The sequence below is a fragment of the Ovis canadensis genome, chromosome 3 (assembly GCF_042477335.2).
Source record: "Ovis canadensis isolate MfBH-ARS-UI-01 breed Bighorn chromosome 3, ARS-UI_OviCan_v2, whole genome shotgun sequence".
NCBI lineage: Eukaryota > Metazoa > Chordata > Mammalia > Artiodactyla > Bovidae > Ovis > Ovis canadensis.
The window spans coordinates 124814501-124836969 of NC_091247.1; the positions used below are offsets into that span (position 1 = coordinate 124814501).

General features: G+C 38.6%; 1 protein-coding gene across 2 annotated transcripts in view; it reads left to right on the forward strand.

The window, feature by feature from the left end:
- TMTC2 (transmembrane O-mannosyltransferase targeting cadherins 2) overlaps nucleotides 1–22469 on the forward strand; it is a 436273-nt gene that overhangs the window by 409495 nt on the left and 4309 nt on the right. The window contains exon 12 of one of the 2 annotated variants that reach the window (XM_069584134.1): nucleotides 10514–10722. The exons of the other annotated variant lie outside the window; for it this stretch is intronic. Within the exon in view, the coding sequence (XP_069440235.1) occupies nucleotides 10514–10522 (9 nt within the window). The 3' untranslated portion in view covers nucleotides 10523–10722. Of the gene's footprint in view, nucleotides 1–10513; nucleotides 10723–22469 lie in introns of those variants that run through there. 2 annotated transcript variants of the gene reach the window in all.

Consider the following 22469-nt stretch of genomic DNA (forward strand, 5'->3'; position numbering starts at 1 on the left):
TAAGAATAGCTTCATCAACCCCAGATACTTTGTATAGTGTTTTAGAAAAATCATAGAAAATTCATGTTGGCGCAGATAGATTCTCTGTATCTCTCAATACCTCTGCCTGTCATTCTCTCCATCTTCCAGTTAGCCTTATGCCCTTAAGGATGCAGGATATTGTCAATGCAGTCTCTCCAAATGTTTCTGACAAACATTGTGAATCACTGCCAGTGTTTACCATGATGAAACAATCGCTGTATTACCATCACAATGAGTTGGAAGAATAGAGTAGAAAGAGAAATGGAAATAGTGTGGAAAGAATTGGGTTTGGACTCAGCAATACTGACCACTGGCTTTGTTACTTTGAACAACTTAATCCTTCAGGATCTGGGATCATATAAGTGTATGTGCTTTGAAAAAATTTTAAATAGCAAAAAAAAAAGTAAGATACCTGTAGTATAAATAATGGAAGACAGGCTTTCAGACCCATTAAGACACTAAGGGTTATAAAAGATCTAGGGGCTTTGTATACAATGCCTATCAAACAAATAATTGCGCTGAGAATGAAAATGATTTGTCATGTTTAAGGTTAACAGCGGGCTAATGTTGTTTTCACCAGGGAAACTGTGTGTAGAAAGCAGGTAGCAAATTGAGATGATAAGGATAGTTCAAATACTGCAGGTGACAGCAGTGCATGTGTGACCAGCTTACGTAGTGACATTAGAGTGCAGATATTCTGGTAAGTGAGTTTGCACCCACATGAGGAAAAGCATGATTTTGGATAGACAACGATAAAAGTAGACACACCAATCCTTCATCCATCCTGGGAAAATCAATCCTGGCAGCAGGAAAAGTATGCCACTTTTTACTCTTTCTGTAAATGAAGAAAGGAACCAAATATATTTGGTCACTAGTCTGATTGGCTGCTTAATGATAAAGAGAGAGAATAGATGAAGACAAGCAAATTCGTTTCTTCTCTTTTATAGGGATGAAATTAGACTTTATTTTGGCAAGAAGTATTATTCCCCTGCTTACAGCATGATATCAGACTGAAATATAAGAGAAGGGTTGTGTCAAAATGAAAATCAATCCATGTGCATTATAGGAAAAGGATCATATAACTGCCAATAAATGAACTGTGGGCTGTGTAGTGGTTCTCAATGGTAAGCTAAACAAAGTGGAGTACTGCCAAAAGTGGATAACGTTCTAGGAAGATGTCAGTGTGTTTCATTAGCTGTCTGTGTGCTTGTATTTGTTTATGTTGCTTATCTGTATATTTGCCACTTCTTCACTTCCCTTGAGTTTGAAAACGTTTTGAGAGCAAAGTCCATTTTCCTTTTAACTCCCCCATTACTTTGAATGGTCTTCTGCACAAGACGCAGGCTCCGTAATTGTTGTTAACTAACTCCTCTTTAATATGTCATCTTCAAATTTCAATGACTTTTATAATCACAGAGACATCTACTTTGGTCAGTGGAGAAGAACACAGAGGTTCTGTCTTCTGATAGAGGATAGGATCATGTTTTTCTTCTGAAATGCTGTTGTACTTTTAAGGGGGAGATGAGAACCACTCTTCTGAAGGCAAGGGGTAAAACACCTTCAAACTGGAGTTGAAGATTCTAAGTGGTGAGTCCCCTAGAGAAGCAGGATTCCCTTCAGCATGGAGTCCACTAACAGCCCTGCTTTCCTATTAATGAGCCTTTGTGCTATTTACCACGCAGAGCCTGCAATGGAGTCAAGACCCTCCAGGTGAGATATGGTTTGAGGTTGGTAGCTTTCTCTGGCTGTTTGCAGTGACAGACACAAATCCTCCCTAGAGAATACTATTTTTAGCTACTGAAGTACATGGAAAATTAAGGCTAGTAACATGAACTAGAAGACTGCTAGAGCAATCTGATAATACAGTTAAGAAATGTGTTCATCAGTCATTAGAAACATCTTAAGACATGATGTTGGTGCCATGCTTATTTTTTGATAAAAGTTCCAGAGGCTACTTTAGAACTTCAAGTTAGGTGTTAGCAAGTAATGATTATCTTGGGGGGAAAAATATACTAAAAAGTTATCCTCACACCCCTCCTTGATAGTGTTTGTTAATGAAACTGTTGTGTTATTTTTTCCTGTGGTGCCATCAGAACTAATCTGAGTCATGTTTTCTATCCCTGTTCACAAAAATCACCCCAGAAGACCTAGTTCTCATAAGTCATACCTCTTCCCCAGAATCTAATCCCCTTAAGAGTCTGTATTTCTCTCCTCTGCCTGCATTGCCCATCATTCACTGCCCAACTCTTGAAATGTTTTATTAACTATGTTCTGTCAAGACAGCCCTCTTAACCAGTTGCTCTTCTCTGCCTCCATGACCTCATTTCACACAGCCTACTTGCCTGCCGTCTCTGTCTCTGGCACCAGCTTCCCAAATGCTTCAGTCACAACTAGAATCTCCAGTCCACGGAGATCATGAGTGTTTCAGCGTTTTTGATCATCAAACCTCACTTTACTCTTTATTGAGATTACCTTACAAAGTCAGTCATGATCACTTCCTGCATGTAATCTCAGCTCCTTTGCTTCTTTTTGTCCCATCATGTCTTTGGGGCCCAGTCAACACCTGGTTGAATCCATCTCGGCTGACTCCTTGTCTGCATGTTGAAGCAAAATGTAGCTTGAGAAGACACCATTTCAGGGCAAACCTACTACAATTTTCTAGTCTGTCTGACGTTTTTCTGGATGACTGTTCACACTTAACTGTCTCACCTAAAATATTCACAGCCCTTCTTCCATCATGCACTCAACTGATGGCCTTGCTTCCTCTTTCACTGAGAACATAGAAGTAATCAGAGGGAACTTCCATAGTATCCCATCAGCAAATTTAACCATCTGTTAGCATCTGTGCCTTTAATGCTACCTTTCCTCCTATTATTATGGATAAACTGTCCATACTTCTAGCTAGACCCAAACCCTTCATTTCTTTGCTAAATGATTTTATCTTGACTAAGGATGATACCCCTCCCTCTTTCTCTATCTCTCCTCCCTCCCTCTTGTTTTTCTGTTTCTGTATCACTGACTCTCATATTAACTTTTTTTTCCCTCTACAGATTTTTCTCATCACCATTTTTATGCCTCCAAAAATTCAGAAACAAAAAGACTCCCCAAGTAATTCCTAAATTTGTATTTCAGACTAGTATCTCTTCTTTGGATTCCAGACTAATCTATTTAGTGCCCAATTAGTATCTTCACTTGCAGGGGTCCCTTCAAGCAACTAATCTAGAACTGAGCTCCTGATCTTCCCACACTTTCTCACATTGCCCTTCGCCCTGCAATAAAGCATTTCATTCTCCTAGCTGCATAAGCCAACTTCCTCTGCAACTATCCTTGTCAAAGATGTCAATATCACTACTGACCTATAATACTTCAGTTGACTCCTTTATTCATCGACTTCAACACAGCATTTGAAGCATAAGTCAGATCATGTGACTCCCTGAGAAGCTTACTCTTTCAACTCCTTCCAATTCTTCACTCAGATAGCATCTTCTCTTAAGACCTTTCCTAATCTCCCTATTTGATATTGACAAACTTTTGTTGTAGCAGACCAGACAGAAAATATTTTGGGCGTTGCAGTTATGATGTGTCTGTTGCAACTACTCAGCTCTTTGCATGCCCTTGTAGCATGCAAGCAGCCATAGACAGTACATGATTGAAGGTGGCTTTGTTCCAAAGACATTTTATTTATGGGCATTGAAATTTGAATTTTATGTAATTTTCATGTATCTTGAAAATTTCATGTAACTTTCATGTATTCCTCTTTCTTTTGAGGGTTTTCAACCATTTAAAAATATAAGCCATCAGGCTCCTCTGTCCATAGGATTTTCTGGGCAAGATTACTGGAGTGGGTTGCCATTTCTTCCTCCAGGGGATCTTCCTGACCCAGGGATTGAACCTGTGTCTCTGTGTCTCCTACACTACAGACAGATTCTTTATCTCTGAGCCACCAAGGAAGCCCATATCACAATACGATATGCTATATATTTACTTATTTTTTTCATGTGTATCTTTCAAGTAGAATTTAAGCTCCATAAGGCCTGGGGTTTTGAATTGTTTTGTGTACTACTAAATCCCTAACATAGGTGCTCAATAATTAGATGAATGAAAATGTGAATAAATTTTATTAGAAAAGAAAGGAAAGAAATTTGGCTATAATGGATGAGATCACTGCTGAACGCAAATGTATTTATTGAGTTGACCAAAAAGTTTATTCAGTTTTTTCTATAACATCTTACAAAAAAACCCAGATGAACTTTTTGGCCAACCCAATATTTTAGAAATTCTAGTCATAGAACTACAGAAGACATGTGTTAACCATTTGCAACCTACAAAATGTTCCTTTAGTGACTTTCTGCTTGAAATTTTTATTATTTCATTGTTATAGATTTTTTTCATCCTCCCTAAATCCCATTTATTTAGTAAGAAACACATCACATTGATGTACCAGTTTTGGGGATGGTCTTGCTTCCTGTCCTGCTGTGGCTTGTAAAAAATTACACAATCTAAAAGTTGAGAGTTATGTCTTATCTGGGGAACATTCTGAGGATTTCAATCCCAAAACACAGCATCTCCGATAATGCTGAGAAACTATTCCCAGAGAGGCCAGGGCTGGTAGCCAGGATATATTTGAGTTTTTTCAACAAAAAACCAGATAGTCTGAACATCAAAACATTACTGTTAATAAAACAAAACCAGATACTTCAAGTTAAGGAAGTTAGCACTTTTCCGTGCATGGGACTCCCCTGGTGGTTCAGACAGTAAAGCATCTGCCTACAATGCAGGAGACCCAGGTTCGATCCGTGGGTCCAGAAGATCCTCTGGAGAAGGCAATGGCAACCCACTCCAGTACTCTTGCCTGGAAAATCCCATGGACGGAGGAGCCTGGTAGGCTACAGTCCATGGGGTCGCAAAGAGTGGGATACGAATGAGTGACTTCACTTTCACTTTCTTTTCATGCATAGGAAGGGACTTCCCTAGTGGCTCAATGGTAAAGAATCCATCTACCAATACAGGAGAAGCAAGAGATGTGAATTTGATCCCTGGGTCAGGAAGATCCCTTGGAGTAGGAAATGACAACCCACTCCAGCATTCTTGTGTGGAGAATTCTGTGGACAGAGGAGCCTGGTGGGCTGTAGGCCACAGGGTCGCATGCAACTGAGCATGCTCACATGATGTATAGAAAGATTCAAGAGTCAGGGCTGACTGAAATCATTTCTTTGATATACACTTTAGCTAACTAGGGCCAGTATCCTGTGTTTTCTCATCCTGAGTTGTCTCAGGGTGCATTGTCAGGGGTGGCTGAAGCAGCTGACTTCAAGATGGGCTTGGCAGTAGGCAGCTTCTTTGTCTGCATCCTCATTTTCCCTAGGGCTTTTTGTGCAGGCAGCTGTAATGTGATGGCTTGATGACTGCAACATCCTTCATTTACCGATATGGCAGACAGCATTTTAGCTCACAGGTTCTTCAAGTTCTGGAGCTGAATGGACCTGCTCATTTACCACATGCCCTCTTGCTTCTCTGCTGAAGGCTGCCCTCTCATATGACCACTGTAAGTGGTCACATTCACTTATTATCCAGGACATAATTTTCTAAGAATATTGCCTTTATAATTACCGCTCAATTTCTTCTTCTCTTGGATGAGCCAAAGAATTTCACAACGTTCTTTCTTTGACAGAAGTAAATGAAAGTGTTAAATTATAAGCATTAGAGCATTGCTTAATATCTGTGAGCCATTTCAAGATACTGAAATTGGATTTAGTTATTATATATAATGGACATTAAACATTTGTGAGACAAATGACCTGTAGTTTAATTAGATACTTATTGAAGTATTCATAAGATACTTTGTTTTCAGAATAGTCAATGTGTAATAGAAGTAAAAGGATCTTGCTTCCAGTTTCTTAGGTGAAAGAATTGAGATGTACCTTCCTTGTACTTCTAAAGAAGCTCTTTCTCTTTTGCTTGTTCAGATACAAATCATGTAGAGGTGAAATATAGCCAATTTTTTTCTGTGGTCTGGTATCAAATCACTATTCAAGGTTGTTGCATTGTCAGTACAAAGTTATGTTTTTTGAGTGGGTGAAACATACTACTTTGTGATTCTATAAACATATTTGACATGCATCACATAATCATTATGGTTCTTTAACACAGCGTTGAAGATGAGTCTAAAAGAAATCAAAGTTGGCGTGTGAGAATTAACCATTGGAATAATTCATTTTGTTCTACCTTCCTTTTCAAGTCTTATTTTGGTTGTTATTTGCCAGTATGGGTGAAAAACTTTTCAGTAAATATATTTGAAATTCACAGTTGCTTAGACTCTTGGTCTGTGCAGTTGCTTCATTGATTGCTTATTACTTGCTTGCTTGCTTGCTTGCTTGTTTTATATTAATAGGGTAGACCAAAGGAGGAAGGTAAAAAAGTGTATATATAGCATTTTCAAAAATATAGCTACTCAGAGAAGAGATAAGAATAGGTTAGTTCAGTTCAGTCGCTCAGTCATTCCGACTCTTTGCAACCCCATGAATTGCAGCATGCCAGGCCTCTCTGTCCATCAGCAACTCCCAGAGTTCATGCAGACTCATGTCCATCGAGTCAGTGATGCTATCCAGCCTTCCCATCCTCTGTCGTTCCCATCTCCTCCTGCCCCCAATCCCTCCCAGCATCAGAGTCTTTTCCAGTGAGTCAACTCTTCGCATGAGGTGGCCAAAGTATTGGAGTTTCAGCTTCAACATCAGTCCTCCCAAAGAACACCCAGGACTGATCTCCTTTAGAATGAACTGGTTGGATCTCCTTGCAGTCCAAGGGACTCACAAGAGTCTTCCCCAACACCACAGTTCAAAAGCATCAATTCTTCAGCGCTCAGCCTTCTTCACAGTCCAACTCTCACAGCCATACACGACCACTGGAAAAACCATAGCCTTGACTAGATGGACCTTTGTTGGCAAAGAAATGTCTCTTCTTTTCAATATGCTATCTAGGTTGGTCATAACTTTCCTTCCAAGGAGTAAGCATCTTTTAATTTCATGGCTGCAATCACCATCTGCAGTGATTTTGGAGCCCCCCAAAAATAAAAGTCTGCCACTGTTTCCACTGTTTCCCCATCTATTTCCCATGAAGTAATGGGACCAGATGCCATGATTTTTGTTTTCTGGATGTTGAGCTTTAAGTCAACTTTTTCACTCTCCTCTTTCACTTTCATCAAGAGGCTTTCCTCTTCACTTTCTGCCATAAGAGTGGTGTCATCTGCATGTCTGAGGATATTGATATTTCTCCTGGCAATCTTGATTCCAGCTTGTGCTTCTTCCAGCCCAGCATTTCTCATGATGTCCTCTGCATAGAAGTTAAATGAGCAGGATGACAGTATACAGCCTTGATGTACTTCTTTTCCTATTTGGAACCAGTCTGCAATACCAAATCTGTTTTATTTACAATTTTGAAAGTACTATGCAGAAAAATGTCATCAAGCCAGTCTTTAATGTCTTCCTCTAATATGCTGGCTCTACAGATTTTACGTTAGAAGGAGCAGTCTGAATGTGACAACATTCAGATATGAACATTTCAGAAATAAAGGTCAAGTGTGCAATTGAATGTGAACATTTCAGAAATCTTGAGGGTTTCTGAATCATTTCAGAGATCTTGAGCGTGAATGTGAGACTATGAGTTGCAAAACTTCCGCCATTTAGCCTCCCTTGATTTGCCATGAGTGTTGATACACAAAAGTCATGTTTATTTTTACATTTTCAGCAGGTGTGACATTTTGGCAAGTGTAATGGCTTGGAGTACAGCATGGTTTCACCTTGATCAGTGTGTCCTGATGGAATATTTTCTGAAATGATGTGTGCAGACCTTGCATCATTATTTTTCCAAGTATATATCAACAGAGTCTTGGTCCTAGGGAAGTGCAAATAGAATACCATGCAGCAGACAGTATGTTTACATTTTATTTTTAGTACCTTGAAAGATTTATAGTTTCTAGAGGAATTACTTTGCTCCTGCTTGTTACATTTGATCTGATCATCCTAACTCAGAGCATTTGGAAAACTCTCCACTTGCTGTGTGCATGAAGTTTCTGGTGCATTCTCCCAGGGGTATGTGTTTCTTCCTATTCATTCTGTGGGTGGACAGTTGCTGCCTTCTAATGTCACGCTGAAGTATGATTGCGCTGAATGGCGTTGTCACCTTTGCATTAATCCTGCTTATTGACACCAGGATCCCCACCTGCTTTATGAGAGGGGGAAAAATGTGTTAGAGAGTGTATGCCTAACCCAAATTTCACATCAGTCCACTGTTTTCAGGTCTCTGACATGCTCATCTCCATTAAAAAAATGAATATTTTCAATTAGTCCCATACAGGAACAAATCTATCATTTCCACAACATGCAAACTAGTGTCTCTCAGTTGACCTCCATCAGATCAAAGCTATTCATTGGCAAACATAGAAATCAATTAGAAAAGTGAGGTATTTTGGTTAAAAGTAATCTCCTGAATTTGATTATCATGCCATCTGTCAAGCCTTTATTCAAGTATAACTTTGACTCTGTCAGGATGGTATGTCCATGCCTCTTGCTTTATTGCATTTTTAAAAATCAGATCAATTAACAAGCAAAAAAAAAAAAAAAAAAGGAAAAAGAAACCCAGCCCTCCTCCTCCCTCTGGGAAAAATAAGGATTAGCTCTCTGTTTCCATCTTCCATGGCAGCTGAGTTCTTAAGTAGTAAAAGTCCAGATCTCAGCTTCCAGCATATCTCTGAAAATACATTTTAATAACAACATGATTATTCCAGTGACACGTTTCAGCTCCTTGGAGTGAGCAGCCATTGTATTAGACATACTCACGCTCATGCGTCACACATACACGTTTGGATGGCCTGTACAGCTGGAAACCCTTCTGTGCAACGTGGCTGTGATTGAGGAAGCAGGCACGCGCTCCTCCCTCCCCTTCATGCTGAAAAGAAACGAGTCAAGTGTAGAGTGAATTGTATCGCTTAAATCATATTTGGACTAGAAACAGACAAGAAATTTGGTTCAAAGAAAAGGAGAAGATGCTATGGATTTTGTAGCAGCTGTCTAGATTAGTCAGAGAAGGCAGCTTTTGGTGTTTGAGATATATGTTTGCTTAGTGTGCAGATCTTTTTCTAAACTTCTTTCCTTCAGTGTTTTAAACCTTCAATACATTCTTCTTATTTCCACTGTTCTAATTACATGCACTTTAAGTCGTCATGTATTTTCTCACATAGGTAGAACTTTTATTTGGCAGTTTCTTTGAAATGATGAGCTGTGTGGGGCTTCCGCCGTGGCTCAGTGGTAAAGGATCTTCGTGGGTTTGATTCCTGGGACAGGAAAATCCCCTGGAGGAGGGCATGGCTACCCACACCAGGATACTCGCCTGGAGAGTCCTTGGACAAAGAAGCCTGGCAGGCTACAGTCCATAGAGTTGCACAGAGTTCAACAGCACTGAAGCAACTCAGCATGTAAGCATGCATGATGAGCTACATGCTTGCTGCAAATCAAGATAAACAGTGTGCTGATTGCATTTTAAAAAGCTGTGAGTGAGAGATGGGGGAGAAAAGGATTATTATGGGATTATATGAAATGTGTGTGAAACTTTTGAAAACTGTAAAGCATTATAGAATTTAAAGAATCATTCCATTTAAAAAGTTAAAAAAAAAAAAAAGAAGAAGAAGTAAAATTAAGGCAAAAAGCAGTGAGGGAGACCTAAGTAGCCTGGGATCAAGATTTTCCATTTGGATCATGTGAGAGACTTCCTGTGAAATTAAGGGCATCAGGAAAACCTGTCTCTGAAATAGAATCATCCTTGAAGAATAATTTCTGAGGTCTTATCCTTAATTTAGTAGATGCACTTTAGAATCTGTTAGAAATCACCACTACCTTTGAAGTAATTCCGTTACAGTCACTGTTTGTTATCCCCCAAACCACAGCTGTTGGCATTTTGATTGCCATAGAAATGAATAGCACCCCACATTGTGGCAATCCCACCCATCATAACAGTTAAATGAACAGTCTTGTAATACCTGCTGTGATGGGACAGATGTAAGAGAGAAGGATTGAGCACACAGGATAAAATATCTCACTGACAAATTGAAACTACTCCCTTAATACAGAGTGGTGTCTTGCTTGTCACCTATATCTGTTTTGTTTTATTCAAAGCTGTTTCTAAAACACAAATACTGTGTTGAAACTGAGAATCAGAATAAATCATTTCTATTATCTGTCAGAATTTGCCTTGCCATTGCTAGACTCCCTGTGTTGTTTCCCCTTGCTGGTTGTACACTTTGGTAAATCTTTTTTCAGAGATGCTTTATTCAAAATATATCTGTAGCCAAAATATGACTTTCAAAGAACTGTTATTTCTGACTTGGGAGCATTGCACTGGTTGTGGGGTTTTTGGTTCCTAAAATTTTGTGAAAGATAGTTGAATTGTATTAATATTCATTTTTAATAACAGTTTTCTTTCCACTTTGTTTTAATCTCAGAAAGTTTAACATCGTGACCGTCTCTACTGACATCTGAATCTCCAGTCTAATTGAACTGCATAACCCAGCTCTATACAGGCTTCTCTCCATTGCTGTCTCTGCTCTCTGCAGTTTGCTTTAAAAAATAACAAACTGCTTTTGATATGACACATTCATCTCAAAGGTTTATATATCATTCTCATTTTGGAAGAATAAAGAACTTGAAACAACCTGATCATCTGTCTTGTCCAAGAGCCTCACACCCATGAGGAGGGAATCTCCTTTCACCCCATAGCTCTGTCTTCATATCTCCATTAGAAGTGTCTGATTCTCCTTTGGCATAGAAGAATATGTAGTCAAGCCCTGGATTGCAAATCCTTGAGAGCAGTGAAACCTTCTGTTCAGTCCCCTGTAGTTCTCAAAATGATGCATGGATATCAGTTTCGTCTACCTCATAAATTTCAGGAGCATAAATGATATGTAATAGAATGTACACCTCCTAATAGTTTGCAACAAATGACAAGTGTACAATTAAAGTTATCTCAGGCCACATGCAGACTGAAAATATATATTGTTCCTTTTCATCACTTAGAGTATCTGGCAGCAACCTTGACATATAGTAAGTCCTTAATAAATGTCTGTTAAACTATGCTGAGATTAGACTAGAATTTACCTCTCCTAGGTCACCTCTTTTTGCTAAGCCATACAAATTTTCTTCTTTCAGAAGGCATTCTTCGAGAGCTTCTTTCACATGCCAGAGCTTGGCAGTAGCACTATAAAAACAATTAAAGTAAATTCACTATCTTACCCTCCAGCATAGAAGATAGACACAATAAGCAGATATCATCCATTGTGGTAAGTGTTGCAATCAATGTATATAGACAGTACTATGGAAACTTAGAGGAGTCATATAGGAATATGGTCATTTTTTAAATGATCAGAAGTTTGTCAGAAATAGAGTGGAAGAAAAGCTTTGTCCGAAGAGGAGTTTGATGAGAAATGGATGGTCCAAATAGCACCTGGCAGAAAGAGAAGTTCCATGTGTCTCATGCAGAATGTAGACGGAGGGCTTCTGTGGGGCACCAAGTTGTAAAGGGTTTCTTAATACTGATATGAAGGGTGAATTCTGTCAGCACAGGTTGATCCTCTAAAGCCCCATTGTATTTAAGAAAGACCAATGGTCCGGTCAAAGGTATTGGAATAAGGAAGAAGCTGAAGTTGGGGAGATTAGGGGACTGATAGCATTTAGGAATGGTATAAGATGTTAACCCAGGTAGGGCCAGTAGAAATGGAGGGTGGTAAAGAGAGGAATAATATGAAACATGTTCATCTTAAATTTCCTTGTTGCACCTGAGAACAGGAACTAAGAAGAAGCCAGAAAGCAAGGAATCTGAATAGACAGAAAAGCAGGCCATAAAGCAAAGTCTGGTGTGAGTGCTGGAGGCACCAGCTAGGCGCTGCCATCCTTCTCCCACATACAGTGGTCCGTGATACCCATGGTTACTGTGGCACACTTTGCTGGCTACACCTCTTGCTGCCCAGATTTCCGTCGTCATCCTCTCACCATATTGAAAGTGCACCTCTATCAAGGATTTTCTGTTCTGTGTATAACAGATTCTCCACCTTAGAAAAAGTGCTTATCCGGTTGCCAGTCTTGAGAAAGGGACTCTGACCAAGAAGACACCAAGCAAGATCGTCTTATTTACCAGCTGTTTTGAGATGATGGGAGCTCTGAGTAATTCCCTTTCAGACATCACCATGTAGTTGACAATCTTACCAGAACTTACTCTGTCCAAAAATTAAAGAACAGGTAGATCACTGAAAAGGAAAGGTAAAAAGCTAATAAACTTCTAAAAATAGTATTAACCTCTCTAGTAATCAGGGGAAAAGTTAAGCACAGGATAAGATACTGTTTTACAACTCTCAATTTGAAAAATTTAAAAACTAGACAGTACCAAGTGTTATTAAGGATATGAAATAAAGGCTCCTGATGCTAAAGCATTTTGCTACAACCACACAGAAGAGTAATTTGGTGACATCAGGCAAAATTGAAGATCCCCCATGTCCAGCAATTCCACTCTTAGAAACTCTCCCATAAGTTCGTATAGAGATATTCACAAGAATATTGATGGCAGCCTCTTTTTTTAAGATGAGAGTTTTTTTAAATTGAAGTATAGCTGATTTACAGTGTTATGTAAACCCCTGCTATACAGCAAAGTGATTCAGTTATTCGTATAAATACACATTCTTTTTATATTCTTTTTTATTATGGTTTATCACAGGATATCAAATGTAATTCCCTGTGCTGTGTGGTGGGACCCTGTTGTTTATCCATTCTGTATGTAACAGTTTGCATCTGCTAACCCAAATCCCCCAATCCATTGCTTCCTTACCTCTCGCCCTTCTTGGCAACCACAAGTCTGCTTTTTATGTCTGTGGGTCTGTTTCTGTTTCATAGGCAGGTTCATTTGTGTCTTATATTAAATTCCACATATGAGTGATCATATAATATTTGTCTTTCTTACTTCACTTAGTATGATAATCTCTAGTTGTAGCCATGTTGCTGCAAATGGCATTACTTCGTTCTTGTCTTTGGCTGAGTAGTGTTCCATTGTCTGTGTGTACCACGTCTTCTTCATTCATTCATCTGTTGGGCATTTAGTTTGTTTCCATGTCTTCACTATTGTGAATAGTGCTGCTGTGAACATAGAGATGCATGTAGCTTTTTAAATTATAGTTGCAGCATCCTTTAAAAGAGTCTATATGCCCATCCTTCAGAAAATGTATAGTCATTCAACAGAATTTATGTGAAAGAGCTAAACCTCACATGTATCAACAAAGATAGATAAAATGAAAAGCAGAAATTTCAAGTTCCAAGTGAGTGCTTGGCAGGTTGGCATCCCATGATGGATAGTGACAAATGTATAAAATTAAAATTTATATACAAGGTCATACATTTGCTATGGACACATAAAAAATAAAACTGTGAAACATACATTGGAACAATAAATACCAACTTCAGGATAATGGTTTTATTTGGAGGAAGGGGAGAGTTCAGTGAAAGATATTGGGGGCTTCAATTGTCTTTCTTTTTTATTTTTTAATTTACTTTATTGAAGGATAGTTGATTGACAATATTAATTTCTACTGTACAGCAAAGTGACTCAGTTATACTTATACATACATTTTTTTCATATTCTTTTTCATTATGGTTTATCACAAGATATTGAATACAATTCCCTGTGCTATACAGTTCAGTTCAGTTCAGTTCGGTCGTTCAGTCATGTCCGACTCTTTGCGACCCCATGAATCGCAGCACGCCAGGCCTCCCTGTCCATCACCATCCCCCGGAGTTCACTCAGACTCGCGTCCATCGAGTCAGTGATGCCATCCAGCCATCTCACCCTCTGTCGTCCCCTTCTCCTCCTGCCCCCAATCTCTCCCAGTATCAGAGTCTTTTCCAGTGAGTTAACTCTTCGCATGAGGTGGCCAAAGTACTGGAGCTTCAGCTTTAGTATCATTCCTTCCAAAGTAATCCCAGGGTTGATCTCCTTCAGAATGGACTGGTTGGATCTCCTTGCAGTCCAAGGGACTCTCAAGAGTCTTCTCCAACACCACAGTTCAAAAGCATCAATTCTTCGGCGCTCAGCCTTCTTCACAGTCCAACTCTCACACCCATGCATGACTACTGGAAAAACCATAGCCTTGACTAGAAGGACCTTAGTCAGCAAAGTCATGTCTCTGCTTTTCAACATGCTATCTAGGTTGGTCATAACTTTTCTTCCAAGGAGTAAGCATCTTTTAATTTCATGGCTGCAGTCACCATCTGCAGTGATTTTGGAGCCCAAAAAAATAAAGTCTGACACTGTTTCCACTGTTTCTCCATCTATTTCCCATGGAGTGATGGGACCAGATGCCATGATCTTCGTTTTCTGAATGTTGAGCTTTAAGCCAACTTTTTCACTCTGCTCTTTTACTTTCATCAAGAGGCTTTTTAGTTCCTCTTCACTTTCTGCCATAACGGTGGTGCCATCTGCATATCTGAGGTTATTGATATTTCTCCTGGCAATCTTGATTCCAGCTTGTGTTTCTTCCAGTCCAGCATTTCTCATGATGTACTCTGCATATAAGTTAAATAAGCAGGGTGACAATATACAGCCTTGACGTACTCCTTTTCCTATTTGGAACCAGTCTGTCGTTCCATGTCCAATTCTAACTGTTGCTTCCTGACCTGCATACAAATTTCTCAAGAGGCAGGTCATGTGGTCTGGTATGCCCATCTCTTTCAGAATTTTCCACAGTTTATTGTGACCCACACAGCCCTTGTTTATATAGGAGAAGGAAATGGCAACCCACTCCAGTACTCTTGCCTAGAGAATTCATGGATAGAGGAGCCTGGTGGGCTGCTGTCCATGGGGTTGCACACAGTCAGACATGACTGAAGCGACTTCATATATATATATATATACATATATATATATATTTTTTTTTTTACTTTACAATATTGTATTGATTTTGCCACACATCAACATGAATCCGCCATGGGTGCACATGTGTTCCCAATCCTGAACCCCCCTCCCACCTCGTTCCCCATACCATCCCTCTGGTTCATCCCAGTGCACCAGCCCCAAGCATCCTGTATCCTGCATCAAACCTAGACTGGTGATTCATTTCTTATATGATATTATACATGTTTCAGTGCCATTTGTGCAAATCATCCCACCCTTTCCCTCTTCCTCAGAGTCCAAAAGACTGTTCTATACATCTGTGTCTTTTTTGCTGTCTCGCATACAGGGTTATCATTACCATCTTTCTAAATTCCTTATATATGCGTTAGTATACTGTATTGGTGTTTTTCTTTCTGGCTTATTTCACTCTGTATGATAGGCTCCAGTTTCATCCACCTCATTAGAATGGATTCAAATGTATTCTTTTTAATGTTTGAGTAATACTCCATTGTGTATATGTACCACAGCTTTCTTACCATTCATCTGCTGATGGACATCTTGGTTGCTTCCATGTCCTGGCTATTATAAACAGTGCTGCGATGAACATTGGGGTACACGTTTCTCTTTCACTTCTGGTTTTCTTGATGTGTATGCCCAGCGGTGGGATTGCTGGGTCATCAGGCAGTTCTATTTCCAGTTTTTTAAGGAATCTCCACACTGTTCTCCATAGTCGCTGTACTAGTTTGCATTCCCACCAAAAGTGTAAGAGGGTTCCCTTTTCTCCACACCCTCTCCAGCATTTATTGCTTGTAGACTTTTGGATCGCAGCCATTCTGACTGGCATGAAACGGTACCTCATTGTGGTTTTGATTTGCATTTCTCTGATAATGAGTGATGTTGAGCATCTTTTCATGTGTTCGTTAGCCATCTGTATGTCTTCTTTGGTGAAATGTTCTTTGGCCCTTTTTTTGATTGGGTCGTTTATTTTTCTGTAATTGAGCTACAGGAGTTGCTTGTATATTTTTGAGATTAGTTGTTTCTCAGTTGCTTCATTTGCTATTATTTTCTCCCATTCTGAAGGCTGTCTTTGCACCTTGCTTATAGTTTCTTTTGTTGTGCAGAAGCTTTTACTTTGAATTAGGTCCCATTTGTTTATTTTTACTTTTATTTCCAATATTCTGGGCGGTGGGTCATAGAGGATCCTGCTGTGATTTATGTCAGAGAGTGTTTTGCCTATGTTCTCCTCTAGGAGTTTTATAGTTTCTGGTCTTACATTTAGATCTTTAATCCATTTTGAGTTTATTTTTGTGTGCGGTGTTAGAAAGTGTTCTAGTTTCATTCTTTTACAGGTGGTTGACCAGTTTTCCCAGCACCACTTGTTAAAGAGATTGTCTTTAATCCATTGTATATTCTTGCCTCCTTTGTCGAAGATAAGGTATCCATAGGTGTGTGGAATTATCTCTGGGCTTTCTATTTTGTTCCATTGATCTATATTTCTGTCTTAGTGCCAGTACCATACTGTCTTGATGACTGTGGCTTTGTAGTAGAGCCTGAAGTCAGGCAAGTTGATTCCTCCAGTTCCATTCTTCTTTCTCAAGATTGCTTTGGCTATTCGAGGTTTTTTGTATTTCCATACACATCTTGAAATTATTTGTTCTAGCTCTTTGAAAAATACCACTGGTAGCTTGATAGGGATTGCATTGAATCTGTAGATTGCTTTGGGTAGTATACTCATTTTCACTATACTGATTCTTCCAATCCATGAACACAGTATTTTTCTCCATCTATTAATGTCCTCTTTGATTTCTTTCACTAGTGTTTTATAGTTTTCTATATATAGGTCTTTAGTTTCTTTAGGTAGATACATTCTTAAGTATTTTATTATTTTCGTTGCAATGGTGAATGGAATTGTTTCCTTAATTTCTCTTTCTATTTTCTCATTATTAGTGTATAGGAATGCAAGGGATTTCTGTGTGTTTATTTTATATCCTGCAACTTTACTATATTCATTGGTTAGCTCTAGTAATTTTCTGGTGGAGTCTTTAGGGTTTTCTATGTAGAGGATCATGTCATCTGCAAACAGTGAGAGTTTTACTTCTTCTTTTCCAATTTGGATTCCTTTTATTTCTTTTTCTGCTCTGATTGCTGTGGCCAAAACTTCCAGAACTATGTGGAATAGTAGTGGTGAAAGTGGGCACTCTTGTCTTGTTCCTGACTTTAGGGAAAATGCTTTCAATTTTTCACAATTGAGAATAATGTTTGCTGTAGGTTTGTCATATATAGCTTTTACTATGTTGAGGTATGTTCCTTCTATTCCTGCTTTCTGGAGAGTTTTATCATAAATGGATGTTGAATTTTGTCAAAGGCCTTCTCTGCATCTATTGAGATAATCATATGGCTTTTATTTTTCAATTTGTTAATGTGGTGAATTACATTGATTGATTTGCAGATATTGAAGAATCCTTGCATCCCTGAGATAAAGCCCACTTGGTCATGGTGTATGATCTTTTTAATGTGTTGTTGGATTCTGATTGCTAGAACTTTGTTAAGGATTTTTGCGTCTATGTTCATCAGTGATATTGGCCTGTAGTTTTCTTTTTTTGTGGCCTCTTTGTCAGGTTTTGGTATTAGGGTGATGGTGGCCTCCTAGAATGAGTTTGGAAGTTTACCTTCCTCTGCAATTTTCTGGAAGAGTTTGAGTAGGATAGGTGTTAACCTCTTCTCGAAATTTTTGGTAGAATTCAGCTGTGAAGCCGCCTGGACCTGGGTTTTGTTTGCTGGAAGATTTCTGGTTACAGTTTCAATTTCCATGCTTGTGATGTATCTGTTAGGATTTTCTATTTCTCCCTGGTTCAGTTTTGGAAAGTTGTACTTTTCTAAGAATTTGTCCATGTCTTCCACATTGTCCATTTTATTGGCATATAGTTGCTGATAGTAGTCTCTTATGATCCTTTGTATTTGTGTGTTGTCTGTTGTGATCTCTCCATTTTCATTTCTAATTTTATTGATTTGATTTTTCTCCCTTTGTTTCTTGATGAGTGCCCATCCTCAGCCTGCAATGCAGCGTAAAATGTCACCCCATTCAGAGCCCCCTTGCAGGCTGTGTGCGCTTTTGGTAAGTCCTTAAAGAAACTCTTTGTATCCAGTCCCAAGAGGTGAGCTTCCAGGCCAGACTGCTCTTGGCCAGGATCATCATCTTCTTGAAAGCAGGTCCATGTCTACCTCCCAATCTTATTGCTGAGCCACCAGCGAATGAGGTCTGTGGCCGGCTCTGTCTTATAGGGTCCCCCTCTTTGACGCAGACACATGCCCTCCGTCATGACTGCTGCCGCACTCCTGATTCCCGGCGACCTAGGCCCGGTACCTAGACTAGCTGTCGAAGTCTTTCACCTCTCTTCATTTGTCTTTATCAAGTTATTTGCTAGGCAAGTAACAGTTTTTATAGTATTCTCTGAAATTTTGTATGCTCTAAAAAATTCATAATAAAGAAAAAACTCTACATATGGCTTTACCTTTGTGTTCATTCATTTAATCTTTTACCTTTGGTCTTTTCAGCTACCCATTGATTTATTCTTCTTTTCTGTCAAAATAATTGTATTTAAACAATCTGAAAAAATGATCATGACTTAAATCAAGTTGGGGAAAAGGAAACTAGTATGATTAAAAGAGAGTGTAAGGGAGATTTGAAGATGAAGCTGCCAAAAGACGATTAGATGAATGTGTATGTGTGCATGTGGAAGAACACAGTGAATGACGGGCATTTAGGTTTCTAGCTTGGCATTAGACCATTAACCATGCCGATGGGACCAAGAAGGATTGATGTTGGAACTGAGGGGAATAAGATGTCTACTTTTGTCTCAGTCCATGTTACACTTTTTTTCCAGAAGCCTGATAATCTTAAAAACTTTAAATTCCATAATTATTTATTAAATATTTGCCATGTACAAGGCACAGTAAATATAAAGAGATCCTTTAATGTATGCAAAATACTTTTTTCATGAATATGTTTCTTAAAAGTTTATAGCATTAATTTTTAAGCATCGTGATATAGTTACTGCTTCAGTAAATTAAACTGGGTAAGCAATTTCAGCTGAATCCAGTTCAACAGCAATAGGCAACCTTCATTAAGTTGACATGTATAAATACTTGAAAAAGAGTAATAATCCATTAAAAACTTAAGACTGTGTAAAGTCTTAAGTCATTTAAGTTTGCAAATTCAGAAAGGAGGTTAAAGGTGGTTATCTTGAAAAAACATTCCCAAGATGTATAATGTATTAACTGAGTGATAGTTAGGTAAGGCTAACTTGAGGCAGTTTGTCTTAAAATTTATTTCATTCTTATAACAGTAAACATACAACTATATGGGTAATTTCAGCAACACTTGGAGTGAAAATAGATATATAAAACTAGACTGTTATCTCTGGTTTCATCTTTTTCGTAGCTTCTCTTGCCTATTGGTTTATTTTCATAAAAAGGAAGTGGTCTCAGGGACTAATGGAGTACAGAGAGACCAGTTACTGTGTGGGTTTTCAACTCTACAACATTTCAACCAAGTCCTTCTTTTCCTTTTTTTCTAGGAAAAGACTGTCCTCTGTTTAAAATTCTATATTTCAATCCTGTTCCCAGTAGAAAGATGAATTTCCAGTCCTAGATCCCCTTGTGATCTCACTATCCCTCCAGAGCATGTAGTAGGCAAGGCAAGGAAGATGACTTTGTTTTCCATCCCTGTGTGATCAGGATACCCTGTGAGTACAGCTGGGTTCCTTGGGAGCCTCAAGGGCTTTAGATTAGAATCAGACTTTCATAATTTTGCCTTTGCTCTACCCCATCCCAATATACATCTATTATTTTAATTTTGCTTATTTTCTCCAGTGCTCAAGAAGCCAAAGACCACAGTAAAGTAATGATAAAAGCATAATTCCCTAGAGACTTGGAAAAGACGTCATTTGTTGCCTCAGTATGGCTCCTAGTCAACCCCTTTGATGTAAAGCATCTGTCCTCTTCAAGGAAACAAGAAAGAGCTGGTTCTCCTTTCTAGTCTGTGAAGTAGGAGCTGGTGTCATTTGCTGTGATGAGTGCAAGCCCAATGTTCCTGAATTGCAAGCTGCCTGACTGCCTTGGTTAACATCCTGAACATTTCATCGGCTGTCTTTAATAAAGGAGGATGTGTGTGAGGGAAGACATCAGCAGTTGTGGTTGGGTTTCTGTTCCCCAACCCATGAGTCACAGCTGGCGGAGAGCAGTGACACCACTGTGTAATCAGACATCCAGTCACCTGGACTTCTTGCCTTTCAGTTATACAGTGAGGTACTCTTTAAAAGCGTTTAGAAAACTTGCTTGCTCTTCTTTGGTTATGAAAATTCTTCTCATTCCCTCTCCTTCTGTCTAACAATATTTAGTCATTTATGGCTTCTGTTAATAAAGTCTCTTTGGAACATTTAATCCCTAAAATAATTACATGGCCAAGAGAAGAATCCTACTTTATGAAAGGATAGAAATATGATCTGACATACTTTGTTCTATAGGAACTTCATCCTTTTATAGGAAACTTCATCTCAGAAGACCTAAAAGCACATAATCTAGAATCTGGAAATGATCTCTAGAACCGTACTTCTCCAATTTTAATAAGCATACAAAGCATCAGGGAGATCTTGCTAAAATTTAGATTCTGATTCAGTACATGCCACCTGAAATCCTGAGTTTCTGTCAAGCTCCCAGGTAATGCTGGTGCTTTTTGTAGCAAGGCTAGAAGACCTGAAAGCATTTAGTCCAGTGCACATCCACTAAGCTACCCTAGTCAGTGCTGTGGAAGGGACATAGAACAGGCCTAAAAGGTAAAGCCCTTGTCTTTGAAGAGAGAAAACAACTGTGTAAGAAGAAAGTCTATATGTACTTTTATTTGTAAATTTTTAACGAAAACATGAACCTGTTTATCAAAATAATGGTTGACTATTAAAGTAGTTACCTAAAGCAGTGATGCTCACGTCACATGTGAGCACACCAGTATATAAATTTCATCAGTTTCTGTTTACTCAAGTAAGAAGCTGTAGTGATGCTTTAAGCATTATATATGACCATAGAATTTTTAAATTTTTTGAGAACTTTTAAAGACTCTATTAAAGTAGACATATTTAAACCAAAATGTCTCATCTGAACATGGAAATATATAACTGCTTAACAATATTCAATGATATTCTTAAGTATGCACATTTTTAGTTTATTAGGATTTTTATTCTTTAGAGAACACAATGAGTATAAGTGAGCTTTCAAGAGATTGATTATCCCACATTAACTTCATAATGTCAATCTTTTATTACTTTTGCTTAATGAGTATTAGCATGGATAATACAAAATTACAATTATTTCAAAACATCATTATAAATTAACATTCCAAACTTATTTTGATAACAGATTTAACTTCCTAGTTGTGTTTTCTTAGAAAATATTAATTTTTTTTCATCACGTGATAGCAGAAAGGTTACTTCGAAGTAGTCTAAGGACCCAAGGCCACAATTTAGTAACAATAATAGAGCCTGTTTATGTGACCTAGTATGTACTTCACCAGCTGTGTTCCCAGCTGGCTTTTCCAGGTTTAACCTAAGAAAGGCTTCAAACCTAGTATAGGCAGAGCCATTTCACAAATCCTCAGCGTTTGGACTCAGTGGTCATTTAGGCACATTGACAGATTCTGTTTTGTGTGTTTGAGATGACGAGTAGACAGAAAAGAGGAATTGACACTTTTACATGATCATATAATATCAACAGGCCTATGAAGCAGGTTCTGTTATCCCATTTCCAGAAGAAACTGAAGTCTCCATGCTCACTCTGCTTCAGGGGCATAATTGGCATTGGAACCTAGGCAGTGTGACTCTGTAACCTCTAAGTGTTTTTAATAATCCCCTTGAGTTGCAATTATAGTTAGGTACAGACTCTGATAATAAAGTGGTTCAAGAAATAACCACCACCCCACAGAGCCATCTGGTTTCTCTCAGCCCCATCACTGCGCCTTTTCTATTTCTGGTTAGTTAAGAATGGCCTCCAACCATGGTTCTCCCTCCCTGTTTCCTTTCTTCCCACTCTGGATAGGAGAAAGTCTAAACATTTTATCTACTTTGCATATCCAGTAAGCCAGGCTGTGAACATTCTTCACCATCAATTTACTAGCTGTTTATTGTCAGTTGTGCTAAGCTATGGGAGTGAACATAATTCAGAAATGTGTTGCAGCACCAAGAAACTCAGTATAATAATGTATAGTGTGATAAAGTTCTTCTAGGAAGACAGAGTAGGTGGTGTTATTTTAGGTTCCCAATGTGGAGCTATTCACTGCACATGTAATTTAGAGCTATGTTTATTTGGCTTGGTGTTTAAAATTAGAAGTTGACCATCTGTATTTTTCTTGATAAGTGTGGAGTCATCCTGACCAAAAGGTTTTTGAAGGTCAGGAATAGTTTATATTTGCCACATTATTTTTGGAAAGGAAAAAGGATACAAAAAAGTTGGAAAATAGTGCCCAGAAGTTGACTTAAAAG